General features: G+C 35.0%; 1 protein-coding gene across 1 annotated transcript in view; it reads right to left on the reverse strand.

Annotated features, from left to right (window-relative positions):
* Positions 1–19825, reverse strand: part of ZNF568 (zinc finger protein 568) — a 79534-nt gene that overhangs the window by 46324 nt on the left and 13385 nt on the right. The window contains exons 3-4 of the mRNA XM_008590727.1: positions 15838–15964; positions 15478–15573 (exon numbers count right to left, since the gene is read on the reverse strand). Coding sequence (XP_008588949.1) covers positions 15478–15573; positions 15838–15964 — 223 coding nt within the window. The remainder of the gene's footprint in view (positions 1–15477; positions 15574–15837; positions 15965–19825) is intronic.

The raw sequence follows: 19825 nt of genomic DNA on the forward strand, positions 1-19825 counted from the left end.
GAGGGTTGCGGTCCCGTTGCCGGTCCCCGGTCCGGTGCGGGGGCAACACTGAGGGTTGCGATCCGTTGCCGGACATGGAAAAAGACAAAAAAAAAAAAAAAAAAAATGTTAAATGTAAAAAAAAAAACCAACCCATAAAATTGATAAAATATGCTAATTTCATATTATACAGTAAATAGGACTATTCTAATTACTAATTTTCTGAAAATATTTTTGACAAAATAGCTTAACATTTGATAGGGCGTATGAATCCATTATAACACCTCTTTCTGTGGGCACAGGCTTCCCCTGGCCAATTAATTCTGAGAAATAACTAGAAAAACATTATTACGACAAGATTTACCACTTAAGTATCATTAATTCTTAAGATTTATTTTATATGCTACCAGGCTTTTTTAAGACAAAAATTACAAGTAAAGCTAAAGATTTTTTTTAATCGACATCCCAATCCCAATCTCCTGCCAAAACAACACTATCAATAATTTGGTGTATATCTTTCTAGTCCATTCTAAATAGTTGTACATACATATATATTTCAATAATAAAACAGTTCTGTTCTTTGTAATTTATTTTGTTTCAATTTACATAAATATCATTATATATGTTTCATTTGTATTTTGATTTTTTTCTACTCAACATTGTGTTAGATAACTAACCATGTTACACAATATGGATCTAGTTCATTGCTTTTAACTGCTGTATTATTCTGTCATTTGAATATAACACATTTTATTCATCCATTACCCCACTGATAAGTATTGAGGTTTTAAATTCCAATATATGTATTTCCTATCATTGTATCATTTGGAAGTTTCTATAGGATGTATATCCAGAAGTAGAACTTCAGGATCTTTTTGTCTTTTAAAAAAATGCTTCCTTGCCTCAATGTCATAAAAATATCCTGTATTTTCTGCTAATGGTTTCAGAGTTTGGCTTTTCACATTCCAATGTTCAAATCCTTTGGTATACTGTTTCTTTATATGTTGTAGGGTTGTGTGTAACTTTGTCAAATACGTCAACAGTTTTCATTGAGTAGGCCATCGTTACTTTCCCAATATGGACAGTCAAATACGTCAACAGTTTTTATTGAGTAGGCCATCATTTTCTTACTAACTCATGATGTCAGGTCTAACATACACCAAGTTCACAAATACGTCAACAGTTTTCATTGAGTAGGCCATCATTTTCTTACTAACTCATGATGTCAGGTCTAACATACACCAAGTTCACATATATTAATGGGTCTGTTTCTAGGCATTCAATTCTTTAAAACCTGTTAATTTACCTATTAATGCACTAATACTACACACTTTTTAATGACTATAACTTTATTTTGTAGTATATGGTGATGGTGACTCCTCTGTTATTTTTCAAAATTGACTAAGCAATCCACAGACTTTTATTTCACATGAATTTTAGAATCATTTTGTAAAAATCCTAGAAAATTCTTGTTAGATTTTTTGTTTGGAACTATTTCAGTCTATAGATTTTAGAGAGAATTTACATTTTTATGATACTGGGGTGTTCCATCTACACACATGGTATTTCTCTCCATGTACTCAAGTTTTAAGCCCTTCAACAAAGTTTTACAATTTTTCCATAAAGATCTTTTTTTTTTTTGAGCTTAGGTAAGAGATTTTAAGTAAAACATGGGTTGAATTTAAGAGAAGGGCTTCCATTATTTAGTATATTTGACGTTTCTCACCTCTTTTACCTCTAATGTATAGAAAGGGATGCTCTTTGAGAAAATGCTTTCCCACATTCATTACATTCAAAGGGTTTCTCACCAGTATGGCTTCTCATATGTATAGTAAGTAATGAGTGTTGAGAGAAAGCTTTTCCACATCTTTTACATTCATAGGGTTTATCCCCTGTACGACTTCTCACATGAAGAGTAAGGGATGAGATTTGAGACAAGGCTTTACCACATTCATTATTTAAATGGTTTCTCTCCAATATGAATTTTTTCATGTTTAGTGAGATTCGACTTCTGACTAAAGGCTTTTCCACATACTGTACATGCATAGGGTTTCTCACCAGTATGAATTCTCTGGTGTCGAATGAGGTTTGACATCTGAATAAAAGCTTTCCCACATTCATTGCATTCATAAGGCTTCTCTCCAGTATGAATTATCTGATGTGTAATGAGATTTTCTTTCCGGCTGAAGGCTTTTCCACATTCATTACATTCATAGGGTTTCTCAGCTGTGTGATTTCTCATATGTACAGTAAGGGATGAACTTTGAGAGAAGGCTTTTCCACACTCACTACATATATAGGGTTTCTCACCTGTATGACTTCTCATATGTATAATAAATACTGAGCATTGAGAGAAAGCTTTTCCACATTTATTACATTTATAGGGTTTCTCCCCTGTGTGACTTCTCATATGCTGAGTAACAGATGATGTTCGAGAAAAAGCTCTACCACATTCATTACATGCATAAGGCTTTTCTCCAGTGTGGATTTTCTTATGCTCAATAAGATTTTGCTTCTGGCTGAAGGATTTGCCACATTCCTTACATTCATAGGGTTTTTCTCCAGTATGAATTCTCTCGTGTTCAATGAGTTTTGATTTCCGACTGAAGGCTTTCCAACAATCCTTACATGCATAAGGTTTCTCCCCAGTATGAATTCTTTGGTGTGTAATAAGATTTGTCAGTTGAATGAAAGCTTTTCCACATTCATTACACTTGTATGGTTTTTCCCCAGTATGAATTTTCTGATGTGTAATAAGATTTCCCCTTCTGCTGAAGGCTTTTCCACATTCCTTACATTCATAAGGTTTCTCTCCAGCATGAATTTTCTCATGTTTGATGAGGTCAAATTTATGACTGAAGTCTTGATCACACTGATTACACTTGAAAGGGGTTACAACATAAGATGAGCAAAGGTAAAATGGTTTCCCATACTCATTACATTCATAATTTTTCTCTCTTACACAGCCTTTCTCATAACTAAATAAGTCTAAATTATGTTCCAAACCCTTATCAAGTGGGTCACATTCATAGAAGTTTTGTCTTGAAGTAACAGTGTCTGAACTCAGAGGAAATATTTTTGAAACTTTTTTACATTCAATGATTTTTTCCTTAATCAGAGTTTTCTTGGAGATGGATGTGACTTTCCTCACAAGTGTTTCCTGTTGTTTCTTGATCTGTTCATCAACTTCCCAAACTTCTAAAATGGAGGACCAAAAATTATTACTTGTGAATTTTCTACGACTATACTATTAATAACATTTCAGAAATTTGCAAATGTGGGGTTTACTCTTTGATGTTGGCCTTAGTCAACCAAGATGAAAGACATCTAAAGTGCAAATGTCCCAGGTTTCTAAGGTTTGAGAAGCTAACTACTATAGAAAACATTATGGAGAGAAAACTGACAATTTATAGGCCCAAGTAGTTTGGTTTATTTAAAAGTGTCCTCATGCAATGCAGAAACCAGCAAAATGAATAGAATAATAAAAATGAAAGGGTGAGCACATAAATGACTGGATAGGGAGTCAAATGACTAAAAGATAAAATTAACACTTGTGGTTAAACACAGTGAATTGAATGCATATGTTTATTTCTGCTCCTTCCTAAAATACCTTTAAAATTATAGTAAAAGAATAAAGAGTCAAACCCATAAGAAAAAGGAAAAAGAAATGTAAAAAAGGGTGAATTAGAGATCTCCACAATACTGCAAGATGAAAGACATATAGTGACCTGTTAACTGGACAGCAGAGCTAAGAAGTTAAAGCAAAAGTATCATGAGGATGCAAATGCCAATAAGCAACAAAGTGATTTGGCCACAGAACAGTGGAAAAGCTCAAGAATTGGGGGATTCAAGTACTCAAAGGTAGAAATAAATAGGCATAGAGCAAGAATGGTCCCTCTTGCCACTGCTTTTTGATATCATACTATAAGTCCTAGCCAATGGAATAAGACAAGAAAAGGGAATAAAAGGTATAAATATTGGTAAGGAAGAAACAAAACTAAAACTTTGTTTGCAGATGACATGGTCATCTATATGGAAAATCTGAAAGAAACAACAACAAAACTGCAGGAACTAATAAATGATTATAGCATGGTTGCAGGACACAAGGTTAATGTACAAAAGTCAGTTGCTTTCCTATATACCAACAATGAGCAAGTGGAATTTGAAATTAAAAATATTACCATTTACATAAGCCCTCCGCAAAATTAAATATTTAGGTATAAATCAAACAACATATGTACAAGATTATATGAGGAAAACTACAAAACTCTGATGAAGGAAGTCAAAGAAAAACTAAATAAATCAATATTCCATGCTCATGGACAGAAAGACCCAATACTGCCAAGACACCAGGTCTTCCCAACTTGATATAGGTTCAATGCAATCCCAGCCTGCAAGTAATTTTGTGGATATAGACAGATTAATTCTAAAATTTATATGGAGAGGCAAAAGACCCAAAACAGACAGCACAATATTAAAGAAGAACAAAGGTGAAAGACTGACACTACCCAAATTTAAGACTTACTACAAAGCTATGGTAATCAAGACAGTGTGGTGTTGGTGAAAGAATAAACTGATCAATGGTGAGACTAGAAATAGACCCATATAAATATATTCAACTGATCTTTGACAAAGGAGTAAAGGTAATACAATGGAGCAAAGACAGGCTTTTCAACAAACGGTCCTGGAACAACTGGACATCTGCATGCAAACAAGAATCTAGACACTGACTGCTGTGGTTTGAATGTCCCGCCAAGCTCATGTTGGAACTTAATCCCCAATATGATGGTGGAAGGCGAGGCCTTCAAGAGGTGATTTAATTGCAAGGACTGCACCCTTGTGAATGGATTGATCCATTCATGGAGTAACGGGTGATGATTTAATGGGTTATCATGGGCACGGTTCTGATGGCTTTATCAGAACAGCAAGTAAGAATGTTAGCTTTCTTGCTCTTGCCATTCTTTTCATGTGACTGCCTGTGTCACCATGGGACCTTGTAGAAAGTTTCCACACAGAAGTCGTCCCTCACCAGATGTGCTCCCTGGACCGTGGACTTAGCCTCCAAAACTGTAGGAAATAAATTACCCACTTTCAGGTATTCTGTTAGAAGTGACAGAAAATGGACTAATACACAGGCCTTATAATCTTCACAAAAAATTAACCCACAATGGTTTACAGACCCAAATGTAAAACAAAAAATTGTAAAATTCCTACATGATAACATAGGAGAAAATCTGGGATATGGTGATCTGGGATATGGTGACGACTTTTTAGATACAACAACAAAGGCATGATCCATGAAAGAAATGACAGATAAGCTGGACTTCATTAGAATTAAAAACTTCTGCTCTGCAAAAGGCACCTTCAAAAGAATGAGAAGACAGGCCACAGACTAAAATAAAATATTTGAAGAACACATATCTGATAAAGGACTGTTATCCAACATATACAAGTAACTCTTAAAATTCAAAATTGTGAAAACAAACAGCCTGATTAAAATATGAGCCAATGACCTGAACAGACACCTCACCAAAGAAGATATATGGATGGCAAGTAAGCATATGAAAACATGCTCAACATGGTATGTCATTAGGGAATCGTGAATCAAAACAACAAGATACCACTCCACACCTATTAGAATGGCTAAAATCCCAAACACGGACAACACCAAAGGCTGATGAGGATGTGGAGTGACAGGAACTCTCATTTATTGCTTGTGGGAATGCAAAATGGTACAGCCACTTTGGAAGACAGTTTGGTAATTTCTTACAAAATTAAGCATACTCTTACCATATGATTCAGCAACCATGTTCCTTGGTATTTACCCCAATGAGTTGAAAACTTATGTCCACTCAAAAACTTGCACGTGGATGTTACAGCAGCTTTATTTATAACTGTCAAAACTTGAAAGATATCTTTTAGTAGGCGAATGGATGTGGTACACATAGACAATGAAATATTAGTCAATGCTAAAAAGAGATGAGCTATCAAGTCATGAAAAGACACAGAGGAAACTTAAATGCATATTGCTAAGTGAAAGAAGCCAATCTGAAAGGTCTACCTACTGTATGATTCCAAACAATAAAGGTAAAACCATGGACATAATAAAAACATTAGTGGTTGCCAGGAGTTTCAGGAGGGGGAAGGTAAATAGAAGGAAAACAGAGGATTTTTAGGGAAATAAAACTATTCTGGGGGCTGAGCGGTTAGCTCAGTTGGTTAGAACATGGTGTTGTAACACCAAGGTCAAGGGTTTGGATCCTCGTACTGGCCAGATGCCAAAAAAATCCCACAAAAACTATTCTGTATGATACTATAAAGGATACACGTCATTATGCCTTTGTCAAAACCCGTAGAATACTCAACACCTAGAGTGAACCCTAATGTAAACTATGGACTGATAATGATGCATCAGAGTAGGTTCACTGATTGTAACAAATTGATTGTATACCATTGTGGTTTGGGATGTTGACAGTGGGAGAAGTTGTATGTGTATGAGGGCAGGGAGTATATGGGAACTCAGTAATTTTTATACAGTTTTTCTGTGAACCTAAAACTTATCTAAAAAAGTAAAATTCAACTGGCTGGTTAGCTCAGTTGTGGTTTGGGATGTTGACAGTGGGAGAAGTTGTATGTGTATGAGGGCAGGGAGTATATGGGAACTCAGTAATTTTTATTCAGTTTTTCTGTGAACCTAAAACTTATCTAAAAAAGTAAAATTCAACTGGCTGGTTAGCTCAGTTGGTTAGACTGTGGTGCTGATAACACGATGGTCTTGGGTTCAATACCTGTACTGGTGAGCAACAACAACAAAAAGGTAAAAACAAAGTAAAGTTTACTAATTAAAACAAAAGAAGTAGAATAAGAGTAGAACTGATAAGAAAAGGATTAAAGTCTGAATAGGGAGAAGTTAGACCCCCAAGGCAGGTATTATAGATCAGTTCAATCTCCCACATCTATTTCAATCTCCCACTATGTTTTTACATGTTGCAAAGGGTGAGATAGTTAAAACTACTTTTCCTAGACATAACTGCATGTAAGGATCTCAGGTGATTTAGATCTGCCACAGATTCATACAACATTTTAATTCAGAACTTAATTAGGAGCAGATAGTGGGAATCTTGCTCATAACATTACAACAGAAGTGGCAAGGTTCTAGGGCCTACAAGTGTAGAAGTATTCTCCTGGTTCAACCCAAATCAACTTCTTGATCCCAGTGGAAGAAGGAACTCCCTTAGCATCTTTCTTCTGTATACAGACTTGACACTCATTCCTAGAAGCTTATCTCATAGTCTGTCTCTTCAGTCCTCCCAAAGATTCTGTAAGCCATTTAATATCTTCCTTCTTAAATTCGCAGCTAGTGTATTCTTTTCTCTATAACTGAATCTTGACCAATATATTTCCATACCCCAATTTACGCAGGAAGTGGCTATGTCTCTACTACCCAAACAGGAAAAGGAAAGCTTACTTTCTAGAGAAAATGAACCAGAAAGGCTCTAGATTTAGGAACAAGTGAAGTAGATGCAGAAGAAAGGACTCACACTAAGTAAAAATGTAGGAATTATATGAATTTTATATATTGAATAGTGGGACATCCAATCCCTTTCTGTTGCTTAGTCTCATGAATGTACCTCCTGGTAGAAGATGGGAAAATTAAAAATAAAAGAATGACAGATTCTGGCATTTGGGACTCTACACACAACTTCTAGGTTCTGATTGAATCACTCTGCCGTACAATTCACTAGTCAAAAAATTATTAAAAATTTCTCTGTTAGCTACAAAATCTTATCCTTTCATGCACCAAAATGAGATAAACTAATGACACTCATGGATTCCTTTTTTAAACAAAGATTTTAAGTCTCATTTAAATTAAAAATACATAGAAAACCAAATAAACAGAAAAATAAGGCAACTCTAGGAATGAAACAAATGACACAAAATTATATAAGGATATGTAATCAATAGTCATTTCTTGGCTTAGTAGTAAACGATATTTCATCATAACAAAGTAAGCAATGAAACTGAATTAGTCAGAAATTGTGATGTATCTATATTCAGAGAAAAAAGAAAGGAGAAGTGGTGGTCATGTTATAAGAGTATAAAACCTCATCTTCCATTTATATGAAGTTGATAAAACTTGGAAAATTACCAAACAGCAGCATATTCAGGAAAGCCGAGCTTCCACCCTGTTCCTGAAACACTAACTCCTCCCTCAGCCTACAGGTAACCATTTTTATTAGTTTTGGATTATTCTTCCATTCTCTAAAAACACACACTCACAAACATAAATATCATACATTTATTTACTGATATATATTCACACACATATATTTATCATATATAATATATATCTTATATATACCTACACACACACACTTTTCCCACTCTTTTTTTACACAAAGGTAGGATAATTTAAACACTCTTCTGCACACTGATATTTTTCACTTATATATGCTGAATGGAAGTATGATTTCTCTGACTGTAAGTAGTTTTATAGTTTTGACAGTAGAATCATGTACATGTTTTACATAACAGAAAATAAAAAATAAAAAGGAAGGAAAAAGAGCCAAAGCAACCCCTAAAAATTGAAAACAAAAGGAAACAAGTAAACCCACACATGAAGGTAGGGCCATACTCACACAGAGAAGAATTATTTCAAGTGACTTCAAACACAGTAGCTTGACTGTACATGCCTAATAGAATATATCCTAAGGGAGGAATTTTTTGGTGTCTTGCCTGTATGGGAATCTGAACCTTTGACTTTGGTGTTATAAGAAATCTTAAACTACATCTAGTCATCTTTTTATTAGTAATAATATTGGTATTACAATTAATTTGAAACTAATATACATAAAGAAACTGATGGTGATAAATAGAACTATCACTTTTGTCTCCTGAAGGACATCTAGCAATGTCTGGAAAGGTCTGCAGACATTTTTGGTTTTCATAACTGGGAAGAGGTAAGGGAGAAAGGGGGATGGTGTTACAGGCATCTAGTGAGTAGAGGTAAAGGATGCCGCTAAACATCCTACAACACATAGGACAGTCCCCCACAGCAAAGAATTACCTGGCCCAAAATGCCAACAGTACCAGGCTAAGAAATATATTTGAATTAAGCAAATAAGTAACTACTTTAGTTTAATAAAGGGTCAAGATTCTCAGCACAAAAGATACGAGGCTACTTCAAAAAGTTCATGGAAAGGTTCATGTTATCTTTTAATTCTATTTTTTTCATGAACTTTTTGAAGTACCCTTGTAGAAATACAAAGCAAAAAAGGTAATAACCCTATGCTCTGTAATTGTAATTAAATATGTCAGTATAAACTCATACATTTTTTCTTTCTAAAAAACGCATTTTTCCTAGCTCTGTCCCCTTAAAAGATCTAGAAGCAATAATAACCCAGTACTAATGAGCAAACATAATACCTAGACTATAGTCTACAAATAACATTTCCCACTAAAGGAAGCAGGAGTTTTTAGAGAAATGGCTACTACAATGTCTGAAGCTAGAAATTTACAAAATTGGCCAAAGAATTCTCTGCCTAAAGATGACACAACTTGAGCATTAAAATAAAGAATACATATAAAAACATATTATTTATATGCATATATTTATTCTGATGCTCAATACAAAAACATATTATTTATATGCATACATTTATTTTGATGCTCAAATTACATAAATATAAATTTATAATAACTTAATTTAAACTTTGGAAATTTCTAGGGCACCAATCATTATTCTAAAGGTTTTTGAAGGGAAAGAGTTGAGCGTTTCTTTTTCTAGGCCTGTATTTCACAGCAATCAAATAGCTGATGAAGGAGTTTTTCTTTATGGGAGAACTTCTGCTAATAAAAGCAGAAGGAACTTCTTAAACAATAAAGGATCTAGGCAATGATGATCAATAGCTGCTATAACCTCAAGTGAAAGGTTGATAGGGATCATTAAAATAGATGGATTCTGACTAACAACACATGAATCTACTGAACTATCTCAATATGTCTAAAAGTGCAATAAGATGTACACATACCACTGAAGTATTCTTGCCAAGAATTTAACCTGAACCTAATAAAGCCAGAATATAGGAAAAATGGGATAAAGGAGTATGTTTCACAACACCATGAGGAGACAAATTGCCAAATCCAGAATTAAAGACACTGTAGAGCAGGGTTTGGCAATAATAGAGCATTCCCTGGCCTGTTTTTGTTTAGCCTGTGAGCTAATAATTTTTTTTACATTTTTAAAGGGTTGTTAAAAGCAAGATGGATACAGAAAGGAAGAATATACAACAGAGACGTTATGTGGCTCATAAAGTCTATACACTATCTGGCCCTTTAAAGAGAAAAAGTGCTGACACTTTTCTAGAGGATAAATAACCTTGTTATTTACAATAAAAGTGTAAGGAAAAATGGGTTGAGGGGAAGGGCAGAAGAAACTCTTGTGGATTAAAACAAACCTCAGAGAGATGTCAGCCAAATGTAATGTGTGGACCTTATTTGGATCTTGATTCAAATAAATAAACCATAAAAAGATATTCTTGAGACAACTGTGGAAATATGAACAGAGATTAAGTATCAGATGATAGCAAGAAATTATTGTTAATGTTGTTAGGTGTGTTAGTACTATTGTAGGGTTTTTTTTTAATCTTCTCTGTTGGTGATACATATGGTAGTACTTAAGGATAAATTATAAAATAGCTCAGCAAAAAAAACCCCAACAAAACAAAACTGGGGAGCAGGAATAGATGAACCAAATATGTCAAAATGTTAACTGCCGAAGCTGAGTGATGAATACATGAGGATTCCTTACACTATTCTCTCTACTTTTTTGTATGTTTGAACATGACTACAAAAATTTTTTTACAGAGCAGTACAAATATATTTATTTTGAAATATGGAGGTCAGTAACAAGAGAAATAGATAAATAAGTTGAAAATAACTGCCTAAAGGAAGTAAAATGTAAGGTCAGTGCAGGGTGCTGCTATAAACCTATATTTCTCTATTGTCTTTCTAAAACAAGTACATGTATTACTTTGAGAAAAATTAAAAATGTATATTAAAAAGGAAAGAAATTAATTATATAAAAGGGAAATAATAACAGCTACATTAGGCTAAGAGAAACAAATTATAACACAAGTTCTCATTACTTTTGCCTCGATTAACTACCATGTGATCCAGGACTAGTCATCTTTTGTCTATTCTGCATACCACAAATTAATTTTCATAAAGTTCTAATTCCATTATTTCTGTATAAACACACTTGAAGCTTAGACTGTCCAAACTAAATCCAGTCCAAAATTAGTAACACAGAGAGAGCTCCAAATTTCCAACTAATTACAATGCATTTTTATATGTGCTTAAAGAACAGGCAAATTAGAAATATGGAGGTTTAATTCTATCCAATGAAAAATATAAAATATGTCAGGAGACAAGCCATCTTTGATTCACTGTAGTGTTCTAATAATAGGTCCTATCATTTTATTCATTACTAGACATGGAAATTATCCTTACTATCAAATTCTATTGTTGTTAGCTTTTTTCTTTCATCCTACTGCCCCTAATGGTAACATTCTTTCCTACACCATTAGTCCTATACTGGTTTTCCATATCCCTGGGGTTCCATCAACTGTGAGTAACTTAAAATTCAAATAACTGGGCATCTTTTAACCTTCATATTCAGTTATCTTATAAGCCCCTGCTTGTAACTAACCACTGTAATCTTGCTGCCACTAGGCACAGGGCAAAACTATAGCTTAGGTGATTAAAAAAAGGAAAAGACATTTTTTTTGTTTTTGTTTTGACCGGTAAGGGGATCGCAACCCTTGGCCTGGTGTGGTCCACACCACGCTCAGCCAGTGAGCGCACCAGCCATCCCCATATAGGATCCAAACCCGCGGCCTCGGCGCTACCAGCGCCGCACTCTTCCGAGTGAGCCACGGGGCTGGCCCAAAAAAAAGGAAAATATTAAACTAAATTAGCAACAGAATTTTAAAAATATAAAAGAGGGCAAAAGAGGACATGCACCCTGGCAAAATTCAGAACTTTCTGACTCTATACTGCATAACTTATCCTCAATTTCACTAATCCCTTAAAATCCTCCCTCCTCCAAACAGCTTATGCTTCTAATTTTATCCCATAAACATAACATACTAACTCTACTCTACAAATATTTTGTTGTTTTCTCATTTTTTATAAGTCTTAAGAATCTACAGATATTACAGGAAAACAGCTTCAATGCCAAGCTCTCTTTAGAAAAAAATAGAAAAAGAAAGCCTTCTTTATTTTGTTATTCCTTCTATAGCCCTTCTCTTAAAAAGTTTAAGGTATTCTCTGTTGGTTTACTCATTTACTAAATAAATGCTTCACATGCAGTTTAACATTCAACAGTATTTCATGTGACTTCCCGTCTTTCTAACTCTACCTGATTTCCTCTGCCTTTACTTTGAAGGTCTGCAGGTAAATATTCTAAAACAATAAGAAAACTCTCTCCAAATATAGTTCTACATCAATCAATTCATGAATCATTTACAGGAAAAATAAGACACTGGCCTTTCTTTCTCTTGGTTGAGGTAATAATTTAAGTCTCAGACATCAAAGTGTGAAAACATATATAAGAAGAGTATATGTTTTCCAGACTCCGGTCACTGTGGTAGACACCAAATAGAATGTTAGCTGAGAGATGGGCAAGATCAATGTAGGCTGGAAATGTTGGGGACCATTTATTGTAAATTGAGCTCAAAGTTAATAACTGTTAGAACCTAAATATGTAAGAGCACTCACAATTAAAGGCAGAGATGTGAAGAGTTTCACAATTCTGGAGGCATTAAAGATATATATTCTGATACTATTATTTCTGGAGTTAAATACTGATTAAATGGCATGAACACAGATATATCAAGAAGGTACTTAGAAGAAAAAGGAGTCTACACGTAATTTAGAACTACTTTGGGTACTGTCCAGTGAGAGCTGAGAAAAGGAGTCACGTAAAAGACATTTCATAAAGGAAGAAGAAATAAATAATGAACAGGAACCAAGGAGAAATAAGAATCCTTTAAGAGATGAGTAAAGAAAAACATTTCCAAGAAGAGTGATTCATAGGATCAAATATAGCATAGAGGACTTCCTGTATCAATATATAAGAATTAAATATCTCCATCTCCTCTCTGCAATCATGAAGAAACAGAAAAAAAAAATATGTCTTTAATGAAACTATAAGCAGCTAAAATTCAACTCCAGAATATGAGGAAAAAACAGAGGATAGATTGGACCAGGTAAAGAAGAAACCCAGAGATAGTGTCTTATGTGTTTATCTCAGACAGAAAGTAAAGGGAACAGAGTTCTTTAAAAGAAAGGCACACCCTTCTGTGGGTACAATGAACGAATCATTTTTTGCAAAAACGGGGTCTGCATATGTTGAGACTGGTGGCAGGAATGTAAGGGACTTCAACTGGCCCTGAAAAATGGTAGGGAAGGCCGGACTGAACAAGGAGATGCAAATAGCCATAACTCTTATATAAGCAGTCAATTGGCATAGGAGGGTAGAAGAGATACTGAGTGCTAGAGGAAGTATGCAAATGATACGCTCTCTCTGACTTGGGAGAAAGAAAGGGTAAACCAACTCTTAACACAAAACCTTGCATGATAAAGGAGGTCAGGGTGAGGTGCAGAGGCTTCCGACTAGCTCAGAGCATTTTTCTAGATAGTCTTCAACACTATCCTTCTGTAAACAGTGGGTCCAGCAGGAAATACCCTCATTCAAAGTTAACCAACATCAAATCTACATAATGATGCTACAAGGAGCAATAAACAGGAATACACAAATTGAAAGGAAAAACTGATACTGACTGGTCAATACCAAGACATGGCCCCATAAAGTTCTACAGCTTAAAAAAGAGAAACCTATGGGCATCCAGACAAATAAATAAAGTCATCTATGAGGGGAAACAGGCTTCAGATTTCTCCAAGCAACATTTAAAAGCTAGGAAACAATAGAGAATTGCCTAAAGCCCTGAAGAAACTGTCTACAAAAAGTTTTGGGAAAGAAAGTATGGACCAAGAACTTTATACACAGCCAACTATCAACCAAATGTAAAGGTTAAAAAAAAAAAAATATTTTCTTATATGCAAAACTTCAGGGACTCTAGTTTCCAGTAAATTATAAGCTTAAGAGGACAGGATTTTGATTTGCATATTGTTACATACCCATACCTAGAATAATATTTTATCTTTATTGTTATTATTATAAATGTGGTTTCCTTTCCTTCATATCTTCTACTTAGTTGTTGAAGTATATAAGAAAGCTATTGATTTTTATTTGTTAATTTGATATGCTATCACCTCACTGGACTCTCTATTTGTTGCACTTTTTTTTCAGTTAGTTGGTTCTCATGTTTTCCAGGGATACAATCTCATCATCTATAAATGAAGATTTTTATAAAGGTTTTACAGCGTCCTTTCCAACTATGGTAGTGATTTTTTTCTCATGTCTAATATTTAGGTATAAACATAACAAGAAACGTACAAAAGCTATAAAGAAAAAATTTCGAAAGCTCCATTTTTGAAGGACACGAAAGTAGACAGATCCAAACAAAGACGGAACATGTTCTCGGATAGAAAAACTTGGCATTATAAAGATGTCAAATGTCTGAAAGTTAATTGATACATCTAGCACAATCCCAATAAATATTCCAACAGGTTTTTCTTTGGAAATAAGCAGTTAAGTCTAAAATTCATATGGTAAAATAAACAACCAAAAATATCAAGAATAACTCTGAAAAGACTTGTATGCGATTGAAGAAAGGAAGGAACTGAGTGTCAAAATAAGAGGGAGATTTACTTTTCAATGTATCTTTTGGACAATGTATTTTTTTAACTAGGTATGCATATATCATATTTCCAAAAATTGAAGTAATGGAAGGTGGGAATAAGCAGGAAGGAGACTCCACGAGATTTCTGGGCCTGAAATTTAAAAACTGTTAAGTCCCGGAATAATGAGGGTTGTGAAGTACTATGGAAATTGTGACTATACTTACAAAACACAAGTCTGAGGCTTTTCAAAATGGAAAGAAGAAAAGAAATAAAAAGAATCTAAGTGTAAAACAAACATTTTTAAAATACTACACATCCACAAATACTGAATGCATAACAAAATAAAACCATGAACATAAAGGAAAGAGAGAGCCCAAGGATCATAGAAAGTAACAATAATCCTGAAAGTAAGGCTGTAAATAAATTAGGGAACATTGGCATCCTGAAACCAGACAGGGCTACTGGCCCTCTAAAATTTTAAAAAGAAAGATAGCTCCACTATAGGAAGAATAATATCTGGAAATGTCACAGTAATTCACGGCATTCCACCATCTGTCAATCTAGAAGACTAGGGCTTTTAAGAAAATCTTGGAACATGTGAAATGGAACATCTTGGAACATGTGAATACAACCCCTTAGTGAACAACTGTCATGTGGCTTTCTCATTCATAGTGCTTTTCAATTACTCACCTGGACAGTGCCTCCCAAACATTTCTTCCTCCATCACCCATGGCTCCTCTTCTTGCTCCAACTTGAAGATCACATCTGGTTTGGTGTCTTGACAACCTATTAGGGGAAACAGCAAAGAACTTGGATGTTAATGATGGAGAACCATCCAGATTGTCAGCTAAATCCAAGAGTATGGGCTAATGAAGGATGAGTAAGAAGTAACTTTCACAGTGACACAAAGTCATTGGCCTTTACCCAGAAGATTGGAGCACACACAATCATGTGACAAAAGGGAAGGCTGGACTCATCTGGTAAGTTCAAGTCTTCACTCATTGCAGAAATGGGAAGGAATTCTCTGTTAAACTACAAAGCTACCCTTACCCACTGTGACTAGGTTGTTATAGTTCTCCAGCATCACATCCCGGTACAAGTTCCTCTGAGCAGGTTTCATTTGCTGCCACTCCTCCTGAGTGAAGTCCACAGCCACATCCTTAAATGTCACTGTTTCCTGTAAAAACACAACCCTAATTAATATGAAGTCACCAAAATTAGATGCTGTGATCAAAACATGTAAGAACTCATTTAGCTAGTATCCAGGGGTCAGAGTTCATTAGAAAATATATATAAGGTCTTCCTATTTACCTAATTTTGTATTACACTGTGGGGGGAAATAAACCATAGTGGAAACATCCTGTAAAAGTATGTTAAGTATTGAGTCAGCAAACTTATTAATTCATTATCAATTGTGTAGGAAGCTGCAGACAGAGGTCACTGATTTTTACTGAGCTATGACAGAGACGGAAGAGTTGGACATGACTCATAGATAACTGGCTCTGAACCTAACCAGGTAGCTGTGTGATCTAGGGAGAAAGGGAACATGACAGAGAGTGGGGACAGAAGCGAGATAGACAGGAAGAGAGAGGAGAGGCATGAAAATTTGAACATGCAAAGTTTGAAATTCCTTTAAGACTTCCAGATGAAAATATCTAGTATGCAGTTAGACACAGGAAGGAAGGAGATGAGAGTTTGTTAGCAGTCATCCTAAAATTGGGAGCTGAATCCATGGCTGAAGGTGTGAGTGGTTGTAGAGAACATATACAGTGGGTAATAAGGCCAAGGACAGCACTCGGGAGAGTGCGGCACTGGGAGCGCAGCAGCCCTCGCGCCGCAGGTTCGGATCCTATATAGGGATGACCCGTGCGCTCACGGCGCTCACTGGCTGAGCACGGTGCGGCCGGTCTCAAAAAGGACAAAAATAAATAAATAAATAAATAAGGCCAAGGACAGAATCAACAGTAATGCATCAAAGAAAGGGACTTAGGTTTTTGTCTTTTGTTTTATTTACAATCAAAGGATCAGAATTAAAACTATGAGAGTGGTGTAACAGAAACCAAGAAACAAATGACAAATTTCTGCAAGAGAATGTGATTTAATCACAAATATCTAGGTCTTTATCCCCATTTAAAAACTTTAATATCCAAATAAGTAAAAATCTTTTATCTGTCTATATAGGCTCTAAGAAAGAAAACTATACACATACCCCACGCTTAAGGGAATTTACTCAAGAAATAGTACAAATGGGACAAGACAAAATGGGAAATACAAATGGAAATCACCAAAGGACGAATTTTGATTAATGTTGGAGAGAAACTATCTCTACAATATTGAAATCATTAGTACCAACAATATTATCATCACTGTCATCTACTTATGTGCTAGGCAATGTTATATTTTTTGATATATTAACTTTTTATTTTTTTTATTTTTATTTTTTTTCCTTTTTTGTCTTTTTTTTACTGACCAGTAACGGGATCGCAACCCTCAGTGTCGCCCTTTTTGTCTTTTTTACTGACTGGTAATGGGATCGCAATCCTCGGTGTCGCGCCCGCACCACGCTCAGCCAGTGAGCGGGAACCGGTCTCCACATGGGATCCAAACCCTCAACGGAGCGCTGCCACGCTCCCAAGCGGCGCACTCTCCAGTGCGCCACTGGGCCTGCCCGATATATTAACTTTTTAAATTCCCCTAATAAGGCTATGAAGTAACTACTATTATTATCCATTTTAAAAAGTAAGGATACTTTGGTAATTTTAATAAATTAGACAAACAATGGTGAAAAGTATTAAAAAATGTTAAGTCTCTAGAAATTGTCCTAAGGGCATACAGCAAATGAAGAACCATTCAATCAAGAAAATCTACCAAAACTTGGTAAAAACTAAGACAGTCTGTGGTGGCATTTCAGCTACAATTTGCAGATTTAAATACTTTTTACCAGTTACACTTGTTTTACAGGAACCAGCTGTATAGAACACCTCACACTGCTATCCTGGAAGTGGAACTCCTCTCATAACTTTTTAAAACTTACCATTCTATCTTTTGTTACATGTTCTTTTTAAATCATAAGTTTGGATAATAGTATTTCATTATTTTTCTTGATTTAGGCTTGACAAGTGTGAAGTGACAAAGAAATGAATTTATTTGCAACAGAGTATGGCAAAGTTCAAGCTTACAGGTGCATTTAGAAACAATGGAGATTGTGGTTGTTAGCAATTAAGAGAAGGCAGATAGCTCCTTTTAATTAAGAGCAAGAAAGTAAAGCATAGGCCAGTTCGCCAGAGAAAATCAGGGAAAAAGACAACAAAGAAGAGCCCTCCTGAGGGTCAGAAGAAATCTCAAAGACTGATCTCAAAAACTATCCATGTCTGATTTTAATGTGATAAAACTGTGGGGCAATTTAGGCTCAGAGCATTGTCAAAAACAATACAGGAGTCAGCTGGCAATGAGTAGAGCCTAAGAACTGGTTGTGATACAAAACTAGGCAGACAGCTTACAAAGAGAGATCAGGAAGGAGACAAAGAGTCCTGATGAAACCACTAGGCAGACAGCTTAAAAAGAGAGATCAGGAAGGAGACAATCAAAGAGTCCTGATGAAACCACTGTCATATTAAGCTGTCTTTGTGCATGCCTAAGGCTATGCCTGCTGAGGAGTAACATCAAAGTCTTCACATTACAGAAGAAACAGTCTTCACTAACATCACCTAGACAGGTCACTAAATAAATAAACAACAACAAAAATAAGAGGAAAAGGAAATCAGTACCCAGAGTTGCTAGACTATATAATCTAAATGTTCAGTTTTCAGCAAAATATTACTAGATAGGCAAAGAAACAGAAAATAAACAACAACAAAAATAAGAGGAAAAGGAAATCAGTACCCAGAGTTGCTAGACTATATAACCTAAATGTTCAGTTTTCAGCAAAATATTACTAGATAGGCAAAGAAACAGAAAAGGGAAACCAATATGCTGGGGAAAAAAGCAGACAACAGAAACTGCCTGTGAGAAGACTCAGATGTCAGGTTTAATATATTAAAATTTCAAAGCAGCTATTATAAATATAGAACTGAAGGAAACCATGATTAAAGAAGGGAAGGTATGATGACAATGTCTCATCAAATAGAGAATATCAATAAAGAGACAGAAGTTATAAAAAAGAGCCAAATAGAAATTATGAAATTGAAAAGTACAATAACCAAAGTGAAAATTCACCAGACGCTTGGCAGTAGATTTGAACCAGCAGAAGAAAGATTCAGCAAACGAGAAGATAGATTGATAGTGATAATGCAATCCAAAGAACAAAGGGAAAAAAGAATGAGGAAAAAATAAATGGAGCCTCAGAAAAATGTGGGAAACCATTAAGTGCACCAATATATACATGGTGGGAGTACTAGAAGGAGAAGAAGAGAAAGAGTAAAGTGCAGAAAAAACATTCAAAGAACTGATGGCTGAACATTTCCCAAATTTGATGAAAAACATTAATCTATACATCCAAGAAGCTCAATGAACTCCACGTAAAATAAATGCAAAGAGACACACACCCAGATACATCATAGCAAAAATACTGAAAGCCAGAGACAAGGAGAAAATCTTGAAAGCAAATTGCTAGTGGAGTAAGCAAATGATACTAGATGGTAACCTGAATCTACACAAATGACAAAAATCAGAAATGGTATACAAGAAGGGTACTACAATGGACATCATAAATATATATTTGCTCTCCTTTCTCTTCTCAGCTTCTTTAATGGATGTAACAATGTATGCAGTAATAATTATAATAATGAATTGTGTTTGTAACACATACAGATATAATATATATAATAGCACAAAATGAGGGAAGAGGGAACAGAACTAAATAAAAGTAGCATTTCTATAACATTACTGGAATTTAGTATAAATCTGAAGCAGATTCTGATAAATTAAGATGTATGAGGATACTTCAAAAAGTGCATGCAGAGATTTGTACTATCTTTCAATTCTTTTTTTTTTTCCTTTTTGTCTTTTTTCGTGACCGGCAATGGATCGCAACCCTCAG

The sequence above is a fragment of the Galeopterus variegatus genome, unplaced genomic scaffold (assembly GCF_000696425.1).
Source record: "Galeopterus variegatus unplaced genomic scaffold, G_variegatus-3.0.2 Scaffold6337, whole genome shotgun sequence".
NCBI classification, from domain to species: domain Eukaryota; kingdom Metazoa; phylum Chordata; class Mammalia; order Dermoptera; family Cynocephalidae; genus Galeopterus; species Galeopterus variegatus.